The sequence below is a fragment of the Medicago sativa genome, chromosome 3 (assembly GCF_051527215.1).
Source record: "Medicago sativa cultivar Bolivia chromosome 3, Bolivia_mono, whole genome shotgun sequence".
NCBI classification, from domain to species: Eukaryota; Viridiplantae; Streptophyta; class Magnoliopsida; order Fabales; family Fabaceae; genus Medicago; species Medicago sativa.
In genome coordinates, this window is record NC_140751.1 from 86,385,679 (window position 1) to 86,406,079 (window position 20,401).

Consider the following 20,401-nt stretch of genomic DNA (forward strand, 5'->3'; position numbering starts at 1 on the left):
ATACAATATCTTTTTTTTTTTTACTAAATAAAGAAAATATTTGGTAGACACTCAACTTCTTAGATGGTTGTATGCTTGTATGCACTTTGATAAAAATGGATGAAGAGAGTGATGGAAAAGGATAAGAAGAGTGATATAAAGATAAAATAAAGTTTTGAATTTGTGTAGAAGAAATTTGAGGTGTTTAAATATCATTGTTGATAAATAAAACAACAATGTTGTAATAATGTTTTAAATAAGGATTTTCTCCCGTCAAATAAGAAAAGGATTTTCTTTTTCCTTTTGATCTATAGAGGTTAATTAATAGGAAAAATACTAGTTCTATATGATACTGATATATTGAAGTGAGGGTTTAAAATTATAAACTCTGCTGAAGAGTTTGTGTAATTCGTTAAAATTATTTTCATTCGGGAAAATTTACTAGAAGAAAAAAACCAAAAGAGGAATGTTCTATAACTCTCAATAGTCTTACACTCATAATACTCTATATAAATCAAGTATACTTTCATTTTTATATTCAGTTTTGACAAAATTTTATATTGGTTCATACAGCATCTTTTTTTAATGAAAGTCCTTAATTAATCTAGGTCTTTGTGGATCACGTAAATCCTCAATCTATCTATATTTGTTAACGGAGGTAAAGCGTCTTAGCTATCCATCAATGTATCGGCACATTATAATCATTATTCATTGGAATATTACGTTAGAATTATCTCTGAACCAACTTTGGTGAAGGAGGAACGATCTTGTTTTCAACGATACTTGAGTTTAGAGATAAATGTCACATTTGGAGTAATACATAGATTAGTTGATGTGAACCATAGGTCCATAGCTGTGTGTGGAGCAAGTCTTGCATCCTAAAGAAGAGCATTCAAGAAATATCTACCTTTCTTGCTACAATGTTTTTCTGAAGTGTGTCGTTTGTCTCGCCAGAGGGAGGATGAGCACTGGTATCATGTTTTTGGTGAAAACAATGGAGGTCTTCTTTTGGAAGAGAGTTTCACATGCTTTGGTGTAGCCCTAAAGTTTTGTATCTTTAGAGTTTTCACATGCTTTGTGTTTTTCTACGTCTTTCCGCTCTTCATCAAAAAAAGAAAAAAGATCTGCTGCTTTATTTATCTCCAGATTATCATGATCATTTAACTATGGGAACAGGAGAAATAAGGAAAAAAAGACTCACCCTGCTTTTTTTGGTAAATTAAATTACCCATTTTTATCAAATTAATGATTTCCAATCTATAAAGATTTTTTTCCCATTTCAAATGATTCAGACTTCATGAAATTCTCAACCTAATCTCTGCGAGAAGATAAAGACGATTGTTCTCCAAAAACTGTATAGAAGAATAACTGAATTTCTACGAAGAGCCAAGGTCAAATGAAATTATAGAGCTACAAGCAAAAAAAAAAGGCTTGACAAAGATCTACAACATTAACGAGCTAATTCATGTACAGGGAACCAAGAAAACGGTTGTACCACCCTTTAAGTCTTTTGGGGAAGGGGTAATCATGCATACCATTGGATATAGCTCATATGAGTGTCTTGAAGGCAAATGTGATTTTTCTTTGCAACAGACCTTGAAGAAGAAGAAAAAAGGAAGCCTTAACTGAAGAAAGGACTCTAGCTTTGAAAAACAATGTGCTACCTTTTTTTGACCTTCATCAGAATGAGAACATTCTCCTTCCAGAGCCAGTCTACAAAATGGATATGCGCTATATGCTCAATAACATAAATAAGTTGTTAGCCACAGGCTATGTTCTTCATAGCTTTGCATCGGCCTTAATTTCATCATTGATGTAGGTAAGGAGCAGTCTGAACCTGATAGTGTCATTAGATTAAAAAAAAAATCAGCAATGGTGAATTATATCATGATTCAAGATTTACTGGAAAGCTTTAATCAATCATTTAAAAATGGTGATTGTGCCATTATATCACAATCGGCAGCAATCTTATTGGAAAGCTCCATTCATTTGAAACAACTATATGAACTAGATGTTTGCACAAGTTTGCAATTTGATAATGTAATAAGCATGCATCAGTCAGAAATTCAATTGTTGATTAATCAATAGCTCTGAAGCACGGGTACTCCAATTTGCAAAACGTACCCGTACCGGGTACTCCGCGGGTACTGGTACTCGTACTGTACGCACCCATGATGTACCAATTTTTTTTTTGTTTGTTTTTAAACCTTGGTACAGTTACGGTACGGCGGTGGTACTCTTAGGGTACGCATAACTGTTTTTTTCCTTGAGAAAATGACGCTTTTCATGAAAATTAATAGCAATTATAGTTTTTTTTTTTTGTTTTTTCATGAGAATTATGCAAGAAAGGCATGAAGGAAAAGGAAATAATGCAACCTGGAACTGCAACTATTGCAATATATCATACAAGGGTTCTTATTTTAGAATAAGATGTCATTTGCTCCGAGAAAAGAAAAAGGGATAGCTATTTGTCCAAAAGCGACAAATGAATATCTTGCTGAGATGAAAGAACTTGACAGAATTGCTAATGAAAAAGCAATATAATTTCTGCCGGTTGAGCGATATAATTTCCTCATGCTATGTTATTTTAAATTAAAAAAAAAATTATCCTAACGTACCCGTACCTTTGTTTTTTAAAAAATGTCGTATCCCGTACCCGCACCCGTGCAACACAGAATCAATAGTGAATACCCATTGCTGAGTTTGGTAATAATTTCAAATATAATTACCACAAAACAAAGTTACCACAGAGAAAAAGGATTTTCAGTGCTCTCAAGAGTAGAATAAATTCCTAAAATATTAGAAGTCATTTCAATGTAAACTGTTCTAACACAGTCAAAATGACTAGGATAAGGTTGAAACATAAAATAAATAACAAACTACATCAAACTACGCCCAATGTCTTATAAACCACCTAGGCTTAAAATTCAAATATCCAGAAAGATTACCTGAGTTGCGTATGATGAACTTGAAGCCAAATACTTAAGAAAGTCGCTCTTCTTCTTATTGAAACTGAACTTTGCCATGTCCAACATTGTCTTTTCTCTTTTTAAATCGTCAAAAACTTTGTCCTTCTTCCATTGGGTATTCATCATTTGCCTTTCCATTTCAATGTGCTGATCAAGCCCCAATGTTTTTTCTGGTCTGGGGAATCTCACATCAACAGCTTCCCTGCAGACCCCAACAGTTTTTTCAGTTTACAACAAACAGCAATTTGATGTTTTCTAAAATGAAGCTTATATTTTCTTAAAGGATTTTTAAACACTATATATATATATATATATATCAAGTCAAAAACCTACAAAATATTTTATTTCAGAAGTTACAATTATTATTCATTGAGGTGCCATTTTGTACAACATATCAAACTTACATAATTCATATGGTACGAGTTGCTATACACATTATAAATGTAGTAAAAGATTAAAATAATTGGCATTGTCAGACCCTGTTTAGGATGGCATTGTTCCAGTAAACTGTAGTTAATCTAGCAAAACCACTTGAAAGATTAATGAAAATATCTCTACATGATACAGTTTCAAGAAAAAGTATTCTCCCATTTATCTTTTCTAGCTTTCTTGTAAAAATAGAAACACATGTTATTTCCTATCCCAGGATGGGCAAAGTTTTCAACCTGTCATAATTATCAGAAGATAATAAAAATTAAGTTAATAAATAATTTATAAATAAATCGACTTTTCATATTCTTACCTATTACCCAAGGAAAATACACCACAACTCCTAATCATTCCTCCATCTAAAGAAAGAGCTCCATCACTTATGCAAGGAAGTGCTCGTATCATTTCAGCCCTTGTCTTGTATACTTGTAGACGAGAAAAGAGATTATAAAACAGAGTTTCTCTGAGGCCATAACCACTTGGCGTTAGACAAAATAGGTTCCGGTTGTCTATATTAATCATATTCACAGCAAACCCAATAAATCCAGCCGGACACTCCCCATTGGGCAATCTTGGATTTAAGATGTCCAACTTTCGTTGTGAGTCATCAACCACATATTTACCAGCATAAGGCCTAAAACAAAACAGGAAAAAAGTTTAAAAACACTAATTTATCCACAACCACAAATAAAAGACAAAAACATGATTCTTGTATTCATGCCTTAGAGATTCAAGACATATCACTAGAAATCGACCATCCAAAGGCCTTCCAATAGAGGCACCTAGCCCGTGAAGGCCACAGCTTTTATTTATGCTGCCTTCCTTATCATACAATTCAAGAGCTTTAACTCCTTCATAAGTTCTACAAACAATTGCCAACATAGTCTCCACTCCAAGATACTCCGAGAAAAGTCTGCATTCCAAATAAGTCGAGTGAAACTATCGGTATGTATACTTACAGTTCATAGATATTAACAAAGCAAAAAAATAAATCATTTTGCATCTTGCTTAGAGATAACATGACAGAGACCGAAGAAACAAAGTACCTATTACAAGACTGTGAAATAAGTGCAGGATTTCGTAAGCCAAAAAGAAAATAATCTATACAGAAAGTACCTGCTAAGATTGTCATCCTCAACTTTTCCTAGCATAGCAACAACACCAACAACATCCTGTGTTAGTGCAAGAAGAGAAGCCTGTGCTCCATGATGAGTCTTCACCTGGCACAGAATACCAGCAGCAGATTTTTCATGCTGCATTATCTGTTTATTTACCTCCTCCTCAGTTGTAATGTGGAGATCGTCCGCATTACCAATCTTGGTTGTACTTGAAGACTTTGATTTCCCAATAGCAACTATGAATAAGAAAGGAAAAGCATATAAGACACCTACGTTTGTTGATAGAGAAATATTACAGAACGACGTTTGTTGATAGAGAAATATTACAGAACGAAATGAACAAAATATCATTTCCTTAAAAAAATGAAGAGCGGCAATTTGAAGTTTATTGCATTCTTAATAGTGATAGTTAACACTTGAGATATGCACTTCCCTTTTCAGCCTATACATACGGAAACATATTAACAATGCCCCATCTAAAAACTCTGGGTCAGCCAATCTCAACCTCCAAAGCTAACTCAAGCGGTGAGGATTGGCCCAGTCTTGTAAGAATTATTCAATCTCTTGCTGATGGGGGATCTCAACACCGCATAAACTTCATAATCAAAAGATTAATGTTTCGATAAACCGATAATACTCGTGCAGCCTTCAGAATCAAGAAAGCTTAAACCATTGATTCAGTGAATGAACTCTACAGAATCGGATTGTCAATACTTTTCATGATAAGTAGCTTCTTATCTACTTACCAAACAAAGAAGAAAAGTCATCTTAAAAAGTACAAACAAATTTACCTTGCAAATGAAGAATGGCGTCATCTAATTGGCTTTTTTCAGTTGTCAAAAGACTCAGTTTGTCCTCATGCTGCTTAATTTTCATCCCAAGCGAGCGTAGATCATCTTGTAGTTTCTTCAAATATTATTTAGGTGGAAGTTAATATTGTACAAATCATCATCATTCATTTGAAATACAGAAACTTAATAAAACAAAATGTCTATATAGTATATACTATACACACACAGTTCACAAAAGCAACATTTTCTGTTTATAAAAACATCAAATATAAGCAACCTGGGACTGTCGGATGATCATATCTGCTTTTGTAAATTCTCCATTTTTCACATTGTCCTTTGTGTCCGTGAAGTTTTCATTCAATTCCACTGGCACCAATGCCGAAGACCCTTGGACAGATAATGGCTTTGTATAAACCAAATGCTGCACAAGAATAACTTATTCACACACATAATAAATACAGCTAATGCTTGCACACATGAAAAATAATTACTAGGCACTACTTCAGCAGGTAGATTTCCCAAGATACATGTCCATCCCCAAATGAATGATCATTATCCAGTCTTTAATTAAAGAGGGATTGGGATGTTTAAACACATAGAATCATACTATTGGTGTGTGCATCAATTTCTTATTCACTTTATCCTTCATTTCACTATTTCTTTTTCATTTTAAAATTTAATTGCTTCCATGTAAACCATGTCAAATTTCGAAGGGGAAAGAAGAGAAATTAGGCTAACTTTACTTTGCGAAAACATTTTCATTTTCTAAAACTTTTGTTAATTTTACTTGCTAATAAACAGATAATAGACCAATTGTGTACATTTTTCGAAAACAATGAAAATGCCGAAAAATATTTTCACAAAGGGGGTAAGAAAAGTAAAATAATTCATCAAATCATCTGACACACTCACACAGATGTATGCATCTTAGGTAGCATATTATATTATATTATATTAATAATAATAATATGATACTTTTTCAGCAGTTTTTTTTTAGTTTCCCCTAATTTTATCACGTTGTGAGAGTCTAGCCCCTTATGTTAGACTCAACCCAGTTCGTCTTGTTCCCGCAGTTCTAATGCGTACTAAAAAAAGACTGTAAACCAAATTTCTATCATAAAAGAGCTCTATCTAACATGCAATATCACATAGTAACTCCAATGCGAGTGAAATACAAAAAAAAATGTAGGTTATATGAGGAAAATTTAATTTTCTTTTTTCATGCTAAAAAAAACAGCTACAGACCCTAAATTAAAATACAACCGAGTAATTAAAATCGCTATTCCATAACAATTCTCCGACTGATAATTTCAAGAGATTTTGAACCCAGAAAAATTAGTGAAGAAAAACTCGGTAAATCACGAAGGATATGGTTAGAGAACATTGGTGTGATGAAAATAAAGCAAACGATTAGAGGAGGGAAAAATGCAGAGAGAAATTGACCTGGTTGTTGCTGTTACTTGGTGGTGGAACTGGAAACATGACTCAGTGAGTTGGAGCTACGAGTGAGTCTGTGGAAATGTGAAATTTCAGAAATGAATATGGACAATGTGAGTTTGTGAAATTAAATGAAGCATATGAATGAGAGTAATTTGACTCGTCATTTTGGAATCTGGATCCCTGCGTTCGCAATCACGTACTATTTGCTGCGGTCATGTAATCTGTACCGCTAGATTAGAATCATACGATTGACGTTTTTATTTTGTAAATTAATTTAAATGAGAAATATGAAGCATAACGGGAGTGATCCGTTGGGTTTAAGATCGGACGGTTTAAATCACTTTACTGCATATCTTTCCAACCGCAGGGAATCTTTAACCCTTGACTTTGACCTGCGAATGTGTATTTTTTAGCAAAAATAAAAAACCGCCGTTGCCGGGGATCGAACCCGGGTCACCCGCGTGACAGGCGGGAATACTTACCACTATACTACAACGACCTGCTTGATGTTAAAGGTGATTCTTATATTATTAAATACTTCAATGAAAAGTAAATAAATCAATAATTTTTGCATGATGGTCCTACTCCTATCAGTTGCGCTATCCTCGAGTATATACTAGTGCTAGTATATAGTACTGCTATTTTATTTTGTTTTTTTACAGATTGCGTTTGTTATTTTGGCTCTCTTTAGAAAATATGATACACTTTAAATTATAAACTCTGCTTAAATGTTGCAAGATTTTGAGAATATAACATTACCAAACGGCTCTAAGAAAATAAAAAAGTCACTCATGGGTTCTTCAATATAAGAACCATACGTTGCAAACGAAATTGATGCTTGCTTGACCTCACCAAAAAATATGCCTCGTAGTGAAATGATGTAGTTGATGTAGAGAATCTTGGATTAGATACACCAACGAGAAACACGACACTTGTTCAAAACACAACCCATAATCAGTAGGAAGTTTGAATCAACATCGATGGATCAAAAAAAAAATCGGTGGATCAAAAACAAACTTCAACCAACTCAAACCTTTGAGCCCTTCAAAATAGCTCAATGCCCAATCATTGTTATAGTACACACTCCAGTAAGGTCATAAGAACCAAACAATATTTTTTCATTATAATCACGACGAACACCGCCACAAGTTGGTATGTCCCCATGGTTAGTCAATGTAACATCCCCATTCAACTTGATCTAAACTAAATTATGACGGACCCAACATACGGGAGATGAATTGTCGTTAACATGAAAGATATTTGTCTTGATAAACATAGCATTCGTGATGGGAATCTTCAAATGGCTTATTTTCAAAACAAGAGTGTTGGCTAAGTTTTACTTAGTAACCAAGTAAACTTAGCCACCGAGATAGGAAACATGGTCATCAAGGATGGAAGCTTAACCATGAGGTTTGCTTATAGAGGAATGCTGGTAACACTCACTTTTTAACACTCTCTCTAGCACTCACTCGTTTATTGGATGAAATCAATGTATGTTGCACCATTTTGTGGGGGTTCAAATTTCAAAGTGTAGACCCACAATGATTTAAACAAATAAAAAGAGTGAGTATTACAGAGAGTGTTTAAAAGAGAGTGTTGCTAGCATTACTCTTACTTATAAACCAACAAGCAAAGAGAAGGGAGTTTCTTACCCATCAAAATCACTCAGTCACAAAGATACTTTACTCTCGAAGCAAGAAAACTTGATCATGAAGTAAAGAAAGATAATCACTTATAAATAGAGGTGATATATAAAGGTTTAATTCATTCAAACTTTGAGAAAAATAAGTACAACTTTGAGAAAGTCTTGAGTGACCTAAAGAGATTTTTAGTTTGTGAAATCCATGGGGTGTAATTGAGTTGTTTTCGAGAGTGAGGGATTGTGAGTGCTTGTAAACACTTGTGTAAATTTATATTTTTAATAAAAAGGTGTACAACAACTCGTAGACATATGCATATTTAGTTGAATTATGTTATCAATCTTCGTGTTTTATTATTTCACATTTATCGCCTTTCGCTAATTTGAGTACATGGATATTCAACGTAGTTTACTAAAAATCAGTACGAGATCTTTGGTTCCATTATCAAAGACTATCACGATGAAGTTGTATTTGTGTGGGAGTGATGGTCGCAAACGAATGAAATGTAAGGTAAAGATTAAGTTGAATGTGCATGTATGGGGAATGAAAAATGTCAGAAATGTTCTCGACCTATCAAAGAATTTAACCCTGGTAGACTAGTTGTCCAGTGAAGGTTGCACAACAATCTTCTACTACAATGGATGGAATATTCCAAAGAGCAAGACGATGATTGTCTGTGGTAAAAAGAGTGGTACTCTTTACAAGACAACAAGAGCATGTCAATTGATCGTAAGTACAACAAATGAAAATGTCGATATATGGCACAAAGTACCAGGCCATATGAGGTTTTTTAAGGGAAAATACTATGCCATATGAGTGATAAAGTATTCTTGGGATAATATATAAGTGATACCTTGTTGTTGGTGTATCATGATCATGGTTTGAGAATGAGTGTTTATGGGGTAAAAGGTGGATGCATTTAGGGTTAGCCTAGGTCATGGTATATACATGAGATGAGATAATGTGGTATCGAGATATTCTCGTCATGCTCATTGATGTGGCCCGTGATCTTGAGTGATTGCAACCACCACCAACTCAAGTCTTATTCATGAGCTCTTTCGAAGCCTCGAGTGTTTAAAACGTGAGATTTTGATTTTTTTTTTGGGTCAAGGTTAATTGAAAGGGTTAAGCTTCAATTTTTTTAGTGGTTGAAATATGCCACTTTCGACTTCGATTACCACTTTTGGCGTCTTAATCCTCTTCCCTGTTTATCTGTTATCATGTAGATTGTTTATCTTTTTGCGCTTAGTCCGGGTGGTTGTAATTATACCTTTATCAAGTCTACTCCGGTACAACCTGTGCTAGTTGGACTTGTTTTGATTGTATAATAACATTTCTCTTTTTGCTTGTTAAAAAAATATATATTTGCAAGCACTATCATTTTTTTGTTTGTTATTGATCTAGGTGTTGCAAGATTGTTTGCAGATTTACATTGTTCAATTTTTAGCAATCTTTAATGATCTATGTATTTGTCCAATTTTTGAATAATCTATGTATTTGTTCGATTTTTGTGTGAATGCATTTTTTAGTAAATAAAAAAAAGGCTAAAATGAGTTTGTAAAATTAAATGAAGCATATAGATGAGTATTGAAACAATCATCACATTTAGGAATCTGGATCCATGCGCTCGCAATCATCTTGCTACTGCACCGCTAGATTAAAATCATACGATTGACGTTAAACCGTGACTTTGACTTGTGAATGTCTATTTTAAAGCGAAAATTAAAAAAAAAAAACGCCGTTGCCGGGGATCGAACCCGGGTCACCCGCGTGACAGGCGGGAATACTTACCACTATACTACAACGACTTGATGTTTCTTTCCATGATATTTGTGTATTTAATTATTCAAAATTGAGTTCTATAAGATTCAAATAACTAAATCAATTAATTTTGTTTCATGGTCCTACTCCTATCAGTGGCTCTATGAATTTTTCAACCTAGACAGCGCCCAAGACCAGTGACCAATCTAAGATGTGTTGTGTTTTTTTAGTTTTTACTGCAAAATATGTGTTGTGATACTTACTTGGCTCTCTTCAGTAAAAAAAATTACGAATTATAGATAACATAAAAAATCCTCTCAAAGTTCTCCAAATCAAGTCATGCTTCACAAGATAAATTTGTTGCAAAGATCTTAATACTCATAGTCTTTATGATGAAAATTCAGTAATGGTTAATCATCATAAACAAAGCTTTCACAATTACTTGACAAACATAAAACTTTCACAATCAAACTAACATTGTTGAAAACCTTCTCATTTCGAGTCATCCATATGCAATCCATAGCCACCACATAGGTAATCAGACAACCATCAAAAAGAGGACAAATAGATGCATTAATTATTTGACAAAAATATAGACCTACGGAGAGCAAGCGAAAACTCAAAATTATGTCCTTGAGCAGTCTTCAAAACACACATTGGACAAATATTTACCTGTGGCATTTTGCGATGAACATGATTGTCATAAGTGAGGAAGTAATTGTGAATAATCTTCCATAACAACACCTTTAATCGACAAGGACCCTTCCATCATGATATAGCCGTGACAGTCAACAAACGTGTCTGGTAATACCTTCGAGAAGAAGATTAGATAATCCATCATCATAATAGTTCGAATCTTAATTCACAGTGTTGTAGAAAATTATCCCTGTTTGTTGTACTCAACATCGAGTTGATATAATGTTAACTTTATTTTTAACAGTTCCATGTTGTCTATGTCAAGCCATTATTAAATAACAATTTAGATTTTTCCTAAAATAAAATTTTATCACCAATTATTACTAAATGAACAAGAATATACTTTTAGATTTTGGATAAAAACTATTAAAAAAATATATGTTATTTACAATTGTTTTATATTTATAAAAAGAATTTTATTTATATATAGAGACACGTAAAGAATAATTTGAGATGAAATTTTGAATAATTTCTATCATATTTTTAAAATACAAAGACACATAAAAAACAATTTTAATTTGTAGATGTTGATGAGTATTTAATTTTTTTTAATATATAATAGGATAGTATTTATAATCCTGAGTATTTTGCTCAATAATAATGATAATAATAATAATATTATTATTATTATTATTATTATTATTATTATTATTATTATTTTTATTATTATAATATCACTTTTGCATTGCATTAAATTTTCTATAAATATATATCATATAAAATCTTGTCCCCGCAAGCAGGGCCATTCCTACGAAATAAGAGGCTCGACTCTCCTTTTAAAATAGGTCCAGTAAAATAAAAACGCAATTTTTTTTGTGTAGCTAAGCTTCATTAAAAAATCAGTATCAGAAGAACTTCTAATCATAAACAAAATAAAATAAAATAAAATAAAGTGAAAAAGAGGTGAAATTTACCTAACAATGTCGTTTGAAATGTCATTCCTACGCGAGAAAGAGGAACACAAATGGTTTATGCGAAAAAGAAATGATTGTTGTGATTCTTTCAAATAAATAACTTTTCAAATTGATGGTGGTTTGATAACATCAAATTTATGTCTAGAAAGTAGAACTAAAGTATAAAAAAAAACTCATACGTGTACCGAAGAAAGAAAAAGAAGTGACATGTAATTTTTTAATTTAAATGGGGGTGGGTATTATACTTAATTTTTTTTTAGGCCCATAGTTTTTAGAGACCCGGCTTGGTTGAGCTCCTTACACTTCCCAAGGTCCAGCCCTATCCATAAGTCAACATTTCTGAATCCGCCACAACTCAGCCCAAACAAAAATTGGTATGATACAAGAGGAACAATCACTCATTATTGTGGTGGTTTGGCAGATTTTTCTTCAAAGGGACTTGTCGTGGGATTATGCAAATTGATTGGATATAAAAAAATAAAATTAGACAGGGCTACAGTGGGGTATACAACGTGCAATGCAAGTAAGGGTACGATGAAGCTCATGGGTGGTGACTCGTGAGTCACATGAACGAAGAAGTTGCCAAAATAGGTTTTTCCTAATTTTTTTTCTTTGTCCATGTTTTATTTCTAGAGCACAACATCATACGGTGCATTGACCTCTTAATTGAGTTTATATGGTTTGCTACATATTGCGATAAAAATTAATGGTCTCTTAAAGATGATTCTAGTTAGACATACACTAGCACCACATAGCAACTTCAAGATGATTCTAGTTACACACATACACTTTGGTAGGGATTTTACGTTGAAGCCTCGTGAACAAAAGAAACAAAAATCAATGGCTGGCTAGTAATAGTATATATTGTACCTATCGCAGAAAAAAACATTTTTTCCATTTATGATACACACGGCTACATGAATTGTTCAACTACTACGACTTTTCTGTTATGAGTAGTAACCTTCAACCCAAATCTTGCCCAACATTGTGCCATCATAGCTAGGCCGGTAGGCCCTTCCTTTCTCCGCAAGAATAATTAATATCGTGCTAAGATCACCAAGAGTAATGTTTTTTATTTGTAAATAGGAGAATTGTAAATAACATTAAAGAGATAATTGAAAATGAACTATTGTAGCAGATTGTGAGACTAGCATCGAGTATGGATGCTCTATATAGGCTACGAGCCACTCTTCTATTTCGATAACTCTCACACTTTATTTGTGTGAAACTGTTATTAAATGGATGGATTCCTTTTGGGTCAAGTGACTACGAGAGTGATATCAATCCTTTACAAAATCAGAAGCTCGAAATGTTGATTTTTATTTTTCTTTCTAATTGTTAAAGATTGTTCTGGTACACCTTAAAGTCACACATTGCTTGAGAATCGAGACAAATGTTAGTTTATATAGAACACTCACACTTCTCAATTCAACGAGACACATTTTATAAATGACAATATTGTGAATGACTTACACCCAAAGCGAACAATATCACATAAGGTGGTGTGACGTACTTAAGGGTGAACATTGTCAACTTCAATGGTAAGGATATCCATGAACTTTCCCTTAGCCTCGACTAGGGTACACTTGTTCCGATACAATTAAAGTCTCACATTGCTTGGAAATTGAGACAATGATAATTTATATGCAACACTCACATTCCTCTTTCTAACAAGACACTTTTTACAAAGGACAAAACTATGAATGACTTGCACCTAAAGTAGACAATACCTAAGCACATGATGTGGTGTACTTAAGTGTGGAACGAAATAAATATCAACTATTTGAACTTTTTCCAATAATCTAGTTTTACTTGATTGTCTAAATTTATGATTCATTATCTTAAGGAAAATATTTAATGGACGTGCATTTCTATTCTACACGTTGAGAAGAAAAAAAGGTGATGTGATAGATGCAATATGTTTACAATAAAAATGATACATATATGATTATTGCTTAAGTAATCCAAAACTATTATTAGGATAATAAAGTGACACCCTTGAAAGGTGAAAGCGAAGTGTAAAGTGGTGGGATGAGAAATAAAGTGAAGAAATTCAAAGAATTTGACTCAAATGGTTAATGAGTTTCAACAAAGAACAAATTATTTAGGAGAATTCAAGTTTAATTTCTAACGAAACAATTCTTGATTAGATCGAATCTCAGAATTATTAGTCTCTATTCCTCTAAGAGTTGGAGGGTAAAAAAAATAATAATAAAAAGAAGAAAGAATGAGACAAATTTTTTTCTAGTTAGGAGTAAGGTTAAAATCTAAAAGAGTGAAAGCTACTTGTCACTCTAATATAAAAATAATAATATAATTTTCTATTTATATGGATTCTATTTATTTGTAGTGTACCACCGATGAGAGTTACTAATAATCAATCTCTTGACTTTATTATGTACACACGCTCTGTCACAGTATCCTCACCATCCTCATCTTCCATAACAACAATTAGGATTTCAGAATTCTCACACTTTGCTAAATGACCAAACATTACTGTCCCATGAATCTCAAAAATGCCACCACACACCATACATGAAGGACCAGTAACTACCAACATTCATCTCAGAAACAGGTTTGTTTCACAACTCATCTGCCTCAAATTTAGATACATAAACATTCTCTTCGTAACATATAAGGTGTACGTACGTGTATGTCCTAAAAGACAAGGTAACAATCCTATTTAATTTTTAAGGTTTCCTCTAACATGTTGTCTGAATTGTTGTTGATGCATGTGATGTGAAGAGACATAGCCTTTCCTCTCAGATGGGTAAGAAAGGAAGCAGTTGGTTCTCATCTGTGAAGAAAGTTTTCAAGTCTTCTTCTAAGGACTCAACTCTACAAGAGAACAAGGTATTTTTCAGAGCCTTTCTTTCTTTTTTCTTTTTGAAAACATTTATCAGGACCAATCAATGTTATTTTTCTTCCCATTCACCAAAATTTGTTTGTTTACTGAATTAGAATTTTCCATTTTGATCAAGTCTCAAAAACATAATAATCAAATGCTCATTATTTGAGTTAAAATTTCTTTTGGGACATATTTTATTATATTTCTTTAGTCATTTGCACATTAAGTGACACTTTTTTACAACAAAAGATTTTACATTTATATGTTAATTGAATTTCATCACTAGCTAGCATTTGTTTAAAAAAAATGTTTGTGTTTTAATTTATTTATTTATTTTTTACCAAAAAATAGATTTTTCTCATAGACAATAAGAATCTGGTTATCTTTGATGACTTTAATCTGCCATAATAATCAGTATTTAGTCATAATGAGTCATGCATGACACTTAATTTGTTCAATCACCAAGAAACCAAAAGAAAGCATAAATTGCTTACCTGCAGTATAAGTAATGCTACATATTATGGCAGTGTACCTTTCACAATAAAGGATAACATCTCCTACATATAAGTACAGTAAATGAACTTTTTAGTTGTAGTTGTTGTCTTTTATGGAACCACATAAAGGATGAATCTACCTTGCCTTTAGGACCAGCAACCCTATACAGTATGTAATTATATGTGTATATGGTCCCCTATCATGTGAACTTAACATGTATCACATAATTTTGTTAGTATTTGTTTCTGTCACATAGTTATCATACAACCTAACACATCACATCATTCATCTTGATTATCATGTGTTTCCCAATGTTAGATTTCCATAGTGCTAAACAAATCCATCCAGCTGGTTAATCACTTAATTATTATGCATGATGATTTTCCAAATGATTGTTAATTATGAGTGAAGGATTATTTGGATCGGTATGTTTAAGTTTATTTACTGATATAAACACTGATGAGACTGTTTGGGAGTGTAAATAATATATGATATGTTTGTATGTTATTTTCGACTAATTCCATTAGCTCTCTGGATAGCTTAAGAAAATAGCTTACAGTTTATATGAAAACAATTTAAATTTATCTTATATTTTGTTATTGAAATAAATTGTGTTCGTTCGGATAAATAGTTTAAATAAGCTCTTATAAAATAAGCACTTATCATAGAAGTGATTATGTATACGCTATTTTTATAAGATAGAATAAGTTCAAACTGTTTTCATATAAGTTGAAAGTCGATTTCATAAGCTATGTTGAAAAATTTATGAAATAAGTTGAAAACAACTTATATATCATTAGCCCATTTCCGTAAGCTCTCGCAGACAGTCTCATAAGTGTAGTCTGCAGATAAGCTCAAATTAGTCCATCCAAATAGACGACTATATGCACTTAACTAAGTTGTTTATCTAAACAATGACTTAATCTATGTTGGGACTTTTTTCACTTTCAGAAGGAAAAGGAAGAGAATTGGCAGCATGAAGCAGCAGAGGAGGTATCTATGGAGCATTTTCCTGCATATAGTTCACCAGATATCACGAATGAAGGAAGCACCACATCAACACCCTTGACTGAAGAGAGAAATCATGCAATTGCCTATGCTGCAGCAACAGCAGCAGCAGCTGAAGCTGCAGTGGCTGCGGCTCAAGCAGCTGCTAGAGTTGTGAGATTGGCAGGTCATGGACATAACTCTAAGGTTGAAAAAGCAGCAATACTCATTCAGTCCTACTATAGAGGATACCTAGTAAGTCTTCTTTTATCTGTTTTGGTAAAGTTGTTGATCATTATTTAATACTACTCACAGTGCAGCATCATATTAATTCTGTGGTTCAGTATGGTCCATAAATATGTCATACACTCATACCTACTTTCAAACTTTCAGTTACATGTATTAATAGCATATGAATGACACTTGCAATATATGATCGGTTTTATCTGCTTCCAACATTAAAGTCACATTGATTTTTATCATATCATTGTAGTAAACCTGCATGGAAAATATTTGTATTAGATTGTACGGATTAACTAAAAATTAACCCTGAACACACTCAATCAATTAAACAACTTATTTTATTCGCATTTACCTATGTTTTTCTGTCATTAGCTTTTACTTAGTTTTTCATTAGCTGTTCCATTTCGTATATAGGCTCGACGTGCACTGCGTGCTTTGAAGGGATTAGTGAGATTGCAAGCACTTGTGAGGGGACATAATGTGCGGAAGCAAGCACAGATGACAATGCGATGCATGCAAGCATTGGTAAGGGTTCAGGCAAGAGTAAGAGCTCGCAGACTCCAATTGACTCACGACAAACACGAGCGGACAGTAGAGGAACAACATCCTACGACAAAGTTAGACACAAATGGTTGGAACTATAGGCGTCAAAGTAGCCAGAAAATTAAGGACACTGATTTCAGGAAACATGGAGCTACAATGAATAAGGAGAAAGCTCTTCCATACGCTTTCAACTGCCAGGTTATTCATTTTTTCTTAGAAATCACGTTTTGTTAAATACAAGAGAATTGGGCCCATCTAATTAAAATGAATAGAGTGTAGAGTGGAAAAAAAATGAAGAACTGTTATTTCAATGCATATGTATTCATTACAGTGTACCAACTCATATTACTTGTTTTATACTCTAAAGTTAGTTGCTCAATTTAGAGGAATCGTATCGAATACCTTTCATGTAGATCCCGATGGTGTACTGATGTAGTCGGTCGTTAGGATGCTAAGGAAGTATTGTGAAGTAGGTGCAGAGATCTCTATATCTAATCAATTCCACCCCCCTAACAAATTGACCATTAATATTTGTCTGTAAAAATAAAGTAAAAAATCATTCATGTACTTTGCTTAACCTTTTAACATATTTGATGCTTGGTGACTACACAAAAACGGACTCAATTCATGCATTGCATAGAAAACCACATGCAAAGGAATCAATTCCATCTGAAGAATCATTACCACAATATATAATATAGTTTTGACTGTTTACAATTTTGTTTGCAGCAACTGCAGAAGCAATATTTGCACATAGACCCAAATGTTGATGATAGTGAAAGTTACAGCAATGAGCGTGAAAGAGCCCAATTGGATTGGAACTGGTTGGAGCGTTGGATGTTATCACAATCAAACAATGTTAGGCCTTTAGGGTTGGGGCCACTTGAGACCCCACCATATACACCCACTGATGATATGTCTGAAGAAAAAACAGTTGACATGGACATGGTTGCACCAAGAGACTCAATCCATGCAAACATGGGCCTCATGAACCAAGAATTTCATGATTTAAGTCCTATCTCTAAACACCACCAACGACACCACAGTGGAGGTGTACCTAGCTATATGGCCCCAACACAGTCTGCAAAGGCCAAGATTAAGAGTCAAGGCCCATCAAAGCATCGGGCGTCGTTTGGATCTTACTGGAGCTCGTCAGCACGGAGTCCTCCGACTGGGATGGGCTATGATTCATCTGGCTCTGGTGGGGCCACTGCTGCTCATCCAATTACTAGAAGCCCAAGCCCAAAAATTAATGGGATTCGCCTTCAATCTAAACGGATTTCGGGTGCTGGTGTTGAGGATTGGCCAATTCCCCCTGGAGGTCATGGCTGGACAAGATTTGATTGATTTGTTTATAAACCTCCTTATAATTATACTATACCATGTATTGTGTGTGGTCTAAACCTTGGGCATGTATTTGTAATAGTTTAATTATTACTATTTATGGAAAGTGTGATGTCAATGAAATTGTATAACCCCACACCAAAAGACACCCGAAAACGAATATTATGATTCCATATGTTTTGTGTCACTGTCACTTAGAAAAATGTTATAAGATTTTGTCTTTTAGTTACAAAATAAAAAAGTTAATGTATAGTTTTTTTTTCGCCCGTTGATTAATAAAATGTGCATTGCTGACTTAGCCTCTTCAATATTAACCCAAGATAACATAGTAGGTAATATTTATTGAATAAAAAAGCCTAAATTTCATATTGAAAAGAGGTGATATTTGAAAACAGTTTGTAAGTATGAATTAGTCTCTCTTGCAGACTGGACATAAGCTCAATCTGCTAATGAATTGGATCACTGCGCTGCGAAGATGCACCAGAAACACATTTTAGCGAGTTTGGTGATCACATTAGTGGTACATGATGACAATCAACCGTTGATCCACAAACATGATTGATACAACTCAACATATTTCACTTAAAAACATCACACCCTTGATCACAAATGTGTGTGTGTTTGTTGGTACACCACCACCTCCTTCAAGGAGCTACTATCGTCCTCATTCGTGCTTCCCCAACTTCAATTATTGTACAGAGTCCACTTCAGATCATTGGTGTCGTATGTGGAAATCAAACCACACCTCATTGTCAGAAGCTAAATAATATGGGTTGTAATTAGGTGACATAAACATTGTTTTTTTTGACATCGATGACATTGTATCTGTCTCTTCCATGATCAACCATTTTATCTCGTCAAAATACATTAAAATCATCAATATCACAAAAACTCAATGTCACTCAAGTCTTTTTCAGTGTCGCTTTAGCCAAAAAAAATTGTTTCAAAATGAATGTCAGTTTCAGTTTCCAATGCAATAATAACTTTTTCTTTTCAATTGTACCCTCCAATTAATACTCTGCACACATTACTTTTAAAACTAACTAATAGTTAATAAGGATAATTTGGTAAAATAACCATTCTCTTTCTTTTTATCATTGTATTTCTTAATATGTGTGTAAACATCTAAAACGACACTCATTTTAAAACGGAGGGAGTAATATATAAGAGCAATTGGGGACATTCGACATGCTCCTTCTGGTCCTATATATGAACAAAAAAAATCAAAATCAATGAGACTCATTAAATGTTGTAATTTTAAAAGGTTTTTTACTAGAGTATCTTTGACATTAAATGTTTTCACAGCCACTAAAATGAGTATTACTTGCATTTCCAATAAATATAAAAGGTTATAAGTATTTTATGAAATAAATACACCTTAAAATTTACAACCTTTTATTAGAGTTGAAACAAAAAAAAAAAATGTTATATGAGAGACCAGAAGGAGTATTATCACGCATAGGAGTATTAAAAGTCGTTTGGAATTGTTGTTTAATGTTTTTTCTTTCTTGGTAATTTTCTGGCACACGCACTTTTTATTCTAACTAAGGAATCCAAGGGTGAACTTCATACACACTCAAAATGTTTAATAGTAAAAAATTGCGCAAAATTATCAAATACAGTACTAGTATTTGGTCGTATGTCGGCACCTGCAAGTTGGCTGGCGCCTTGGCGGTATAAAGGACGCGCGTATACCAGAATAAATGAATGAATACGATAATGTTAGAAATAGGAAGCTGGGATGGGATGTGGTGGCACCGTACGAGGCTACCAATAAAAATAAAAATAATTATAATAATAAATAATACTCCCTCCGTCTCGGAATAACTGACTCATTTTTTAAAAAAAAGTGTCCCAAAATAACTGACCCATTTCAATTTTCAATACAACTTTCATCATTCCCAATACAATATAACACTAAATAATACTCCCTCCGGTCCTTATTATAAGAAACAATTGACTTTTTTGGTTCATAGAATAATTAATGTATCTTGTTATAAATATAGACTAGATACATCACTTACACAATGAACCTAAAAAGTCAACTTTTTCTTATAATAAGGACCGGAGGGAGTACTACTTTTATCATTTTCAATACAATATATTCAATTTTCCCTTTTATTTATACATTTTTGTGTCAATTAAATTGGAAATTAAATTGGAACGGAGTCAGTAATATATTTAAATAAAAAATATTCATGTCG

General features: G+C 33.3%; 2 protein-coding genes and 2 non-coding genes across 4 annotated transcripts; 1 reads left to right on the plus strand and 3 right to left on the minus strand.

The window, feature by feature from the left end:
* Window positions 1-1,317: 1,317 nt before the first annotated feature.
* On the minus strand, window positions 1,318-6,838 carry LOC146941338 (En/Spm-like transposon). Its single transcript, XM_085755109.1, has 8 exons — window positions 6,730-6,838; window positions 5,564-5,707; window positions 5,287-5,401; window positions 4,494-4,731; window positions 4,099-4,290; window positions 3,691-4,011; window positions 2,928-3,150; window positions 1,318-1,816 (listed from the first exon to the last, which is right to left on the minus strand). The coding sequence occupies exons 1-8, from the start codon at window positions 6,766-6,768 to the stop codon at window positions 1,787-1,789; spliced, it is 1,302 nt and encodes a 433-aa protein (XP_085611235.1). The 5' UTR covers window positions 6,769-6,838; the 3' UTR covers window positions 1,318-1,786.
* A 315-nt stretch (window positions 6,839-7,153) lies between these two features.
* TRNAD-GUC (transfer RNA aspartic acid (anticodon GUC)) lies at window positions 7,154-7,225 on the minus strand. The gene has a single exon. It is a non-coding gene; the product is annotated as a tRNA-Asp (tRNA).
* Window positions 7,226-10,102: 2,877 nt separating this feature from the next.
* TRNAD-GUC (transfer RNA aspartic acid (anticodon GUC)) lies at window positions 10,103-10,174 on the minus strand. Its single transcript has one exon. It is a non-coding gene; the product is annotated as a tRNA-Asp (tRNA).
* A 3,916-nt stretch (window positions 10,175-14,090) lies between these two features.
* On the plus strand, window positions 14,091-18,320 carry LOC146941341 (protein IQ-DOMAIN 21-like). Its single transcript, XM_085755110.1, has 5 exons — window positions 14,091-14,312; window positions 14,483-14,590; window positions 16,032-16,322; window positions 16,725-17,051; window positions 17,583-18,320. Exons 2-5 carry the CDS (start codon window positions 14,504-14,506, stop codon window positions 18,198-18,200), a joined length of 1,323 nt encoding a protein of 440 aa, XP_085611236.1. The 5' UTR covers window positions 14,091-14,312; window positions 14,483-14,503; the 3' UTR covers window positions 18,201-18,320.
* The last annotated feature ends 2,081 nt before the right edge of the window (window positions 18,321-20,401 follow it).

Coding starts and splice junctions, on each gene's coding strand:
- LOC146941338 (XM_085755109.1), bottom strand. CDS start 6,768: ATGTTTCCAGTTCCACCACCAAGTAACAGCAACAACCAG. Junction 5,708..6,729: donor CAAGTAACAGCAACAACCAG/GTCAATTTCTCT, acceptor ATTCTTGTGCAG/CATTTGGTTTATACAAAGCC. Junction 3,151..3,690: donor GTATTTTCCTTGGGTAATAG/GTAAGAATATGA, acceptor TGGGGTCTGCAG/GGAAGCTGTTGATGTGAGAT.
- LOC146941341 (XM_085755110.1), top strand. CDS start 14,504: ATGGGTAAGAAAGGAAGCAGTTGGTTCTCATCTGTGAAGAAAGTTTTC. Junction 16,323..16,724: donor CCTACTATAGAGGATACCTA/GTAAGTCTTCTT, acceptor TTTCGTATATAG/GCTCGACGTGCACTGCGTGC. Junction 17,052..17,582: donor CATACGCTTTCAACTGCCAG/GTTATTCATTTT, acceptor TTTTGTTTGCAG/CAACTGCAGAAGCAATATTT.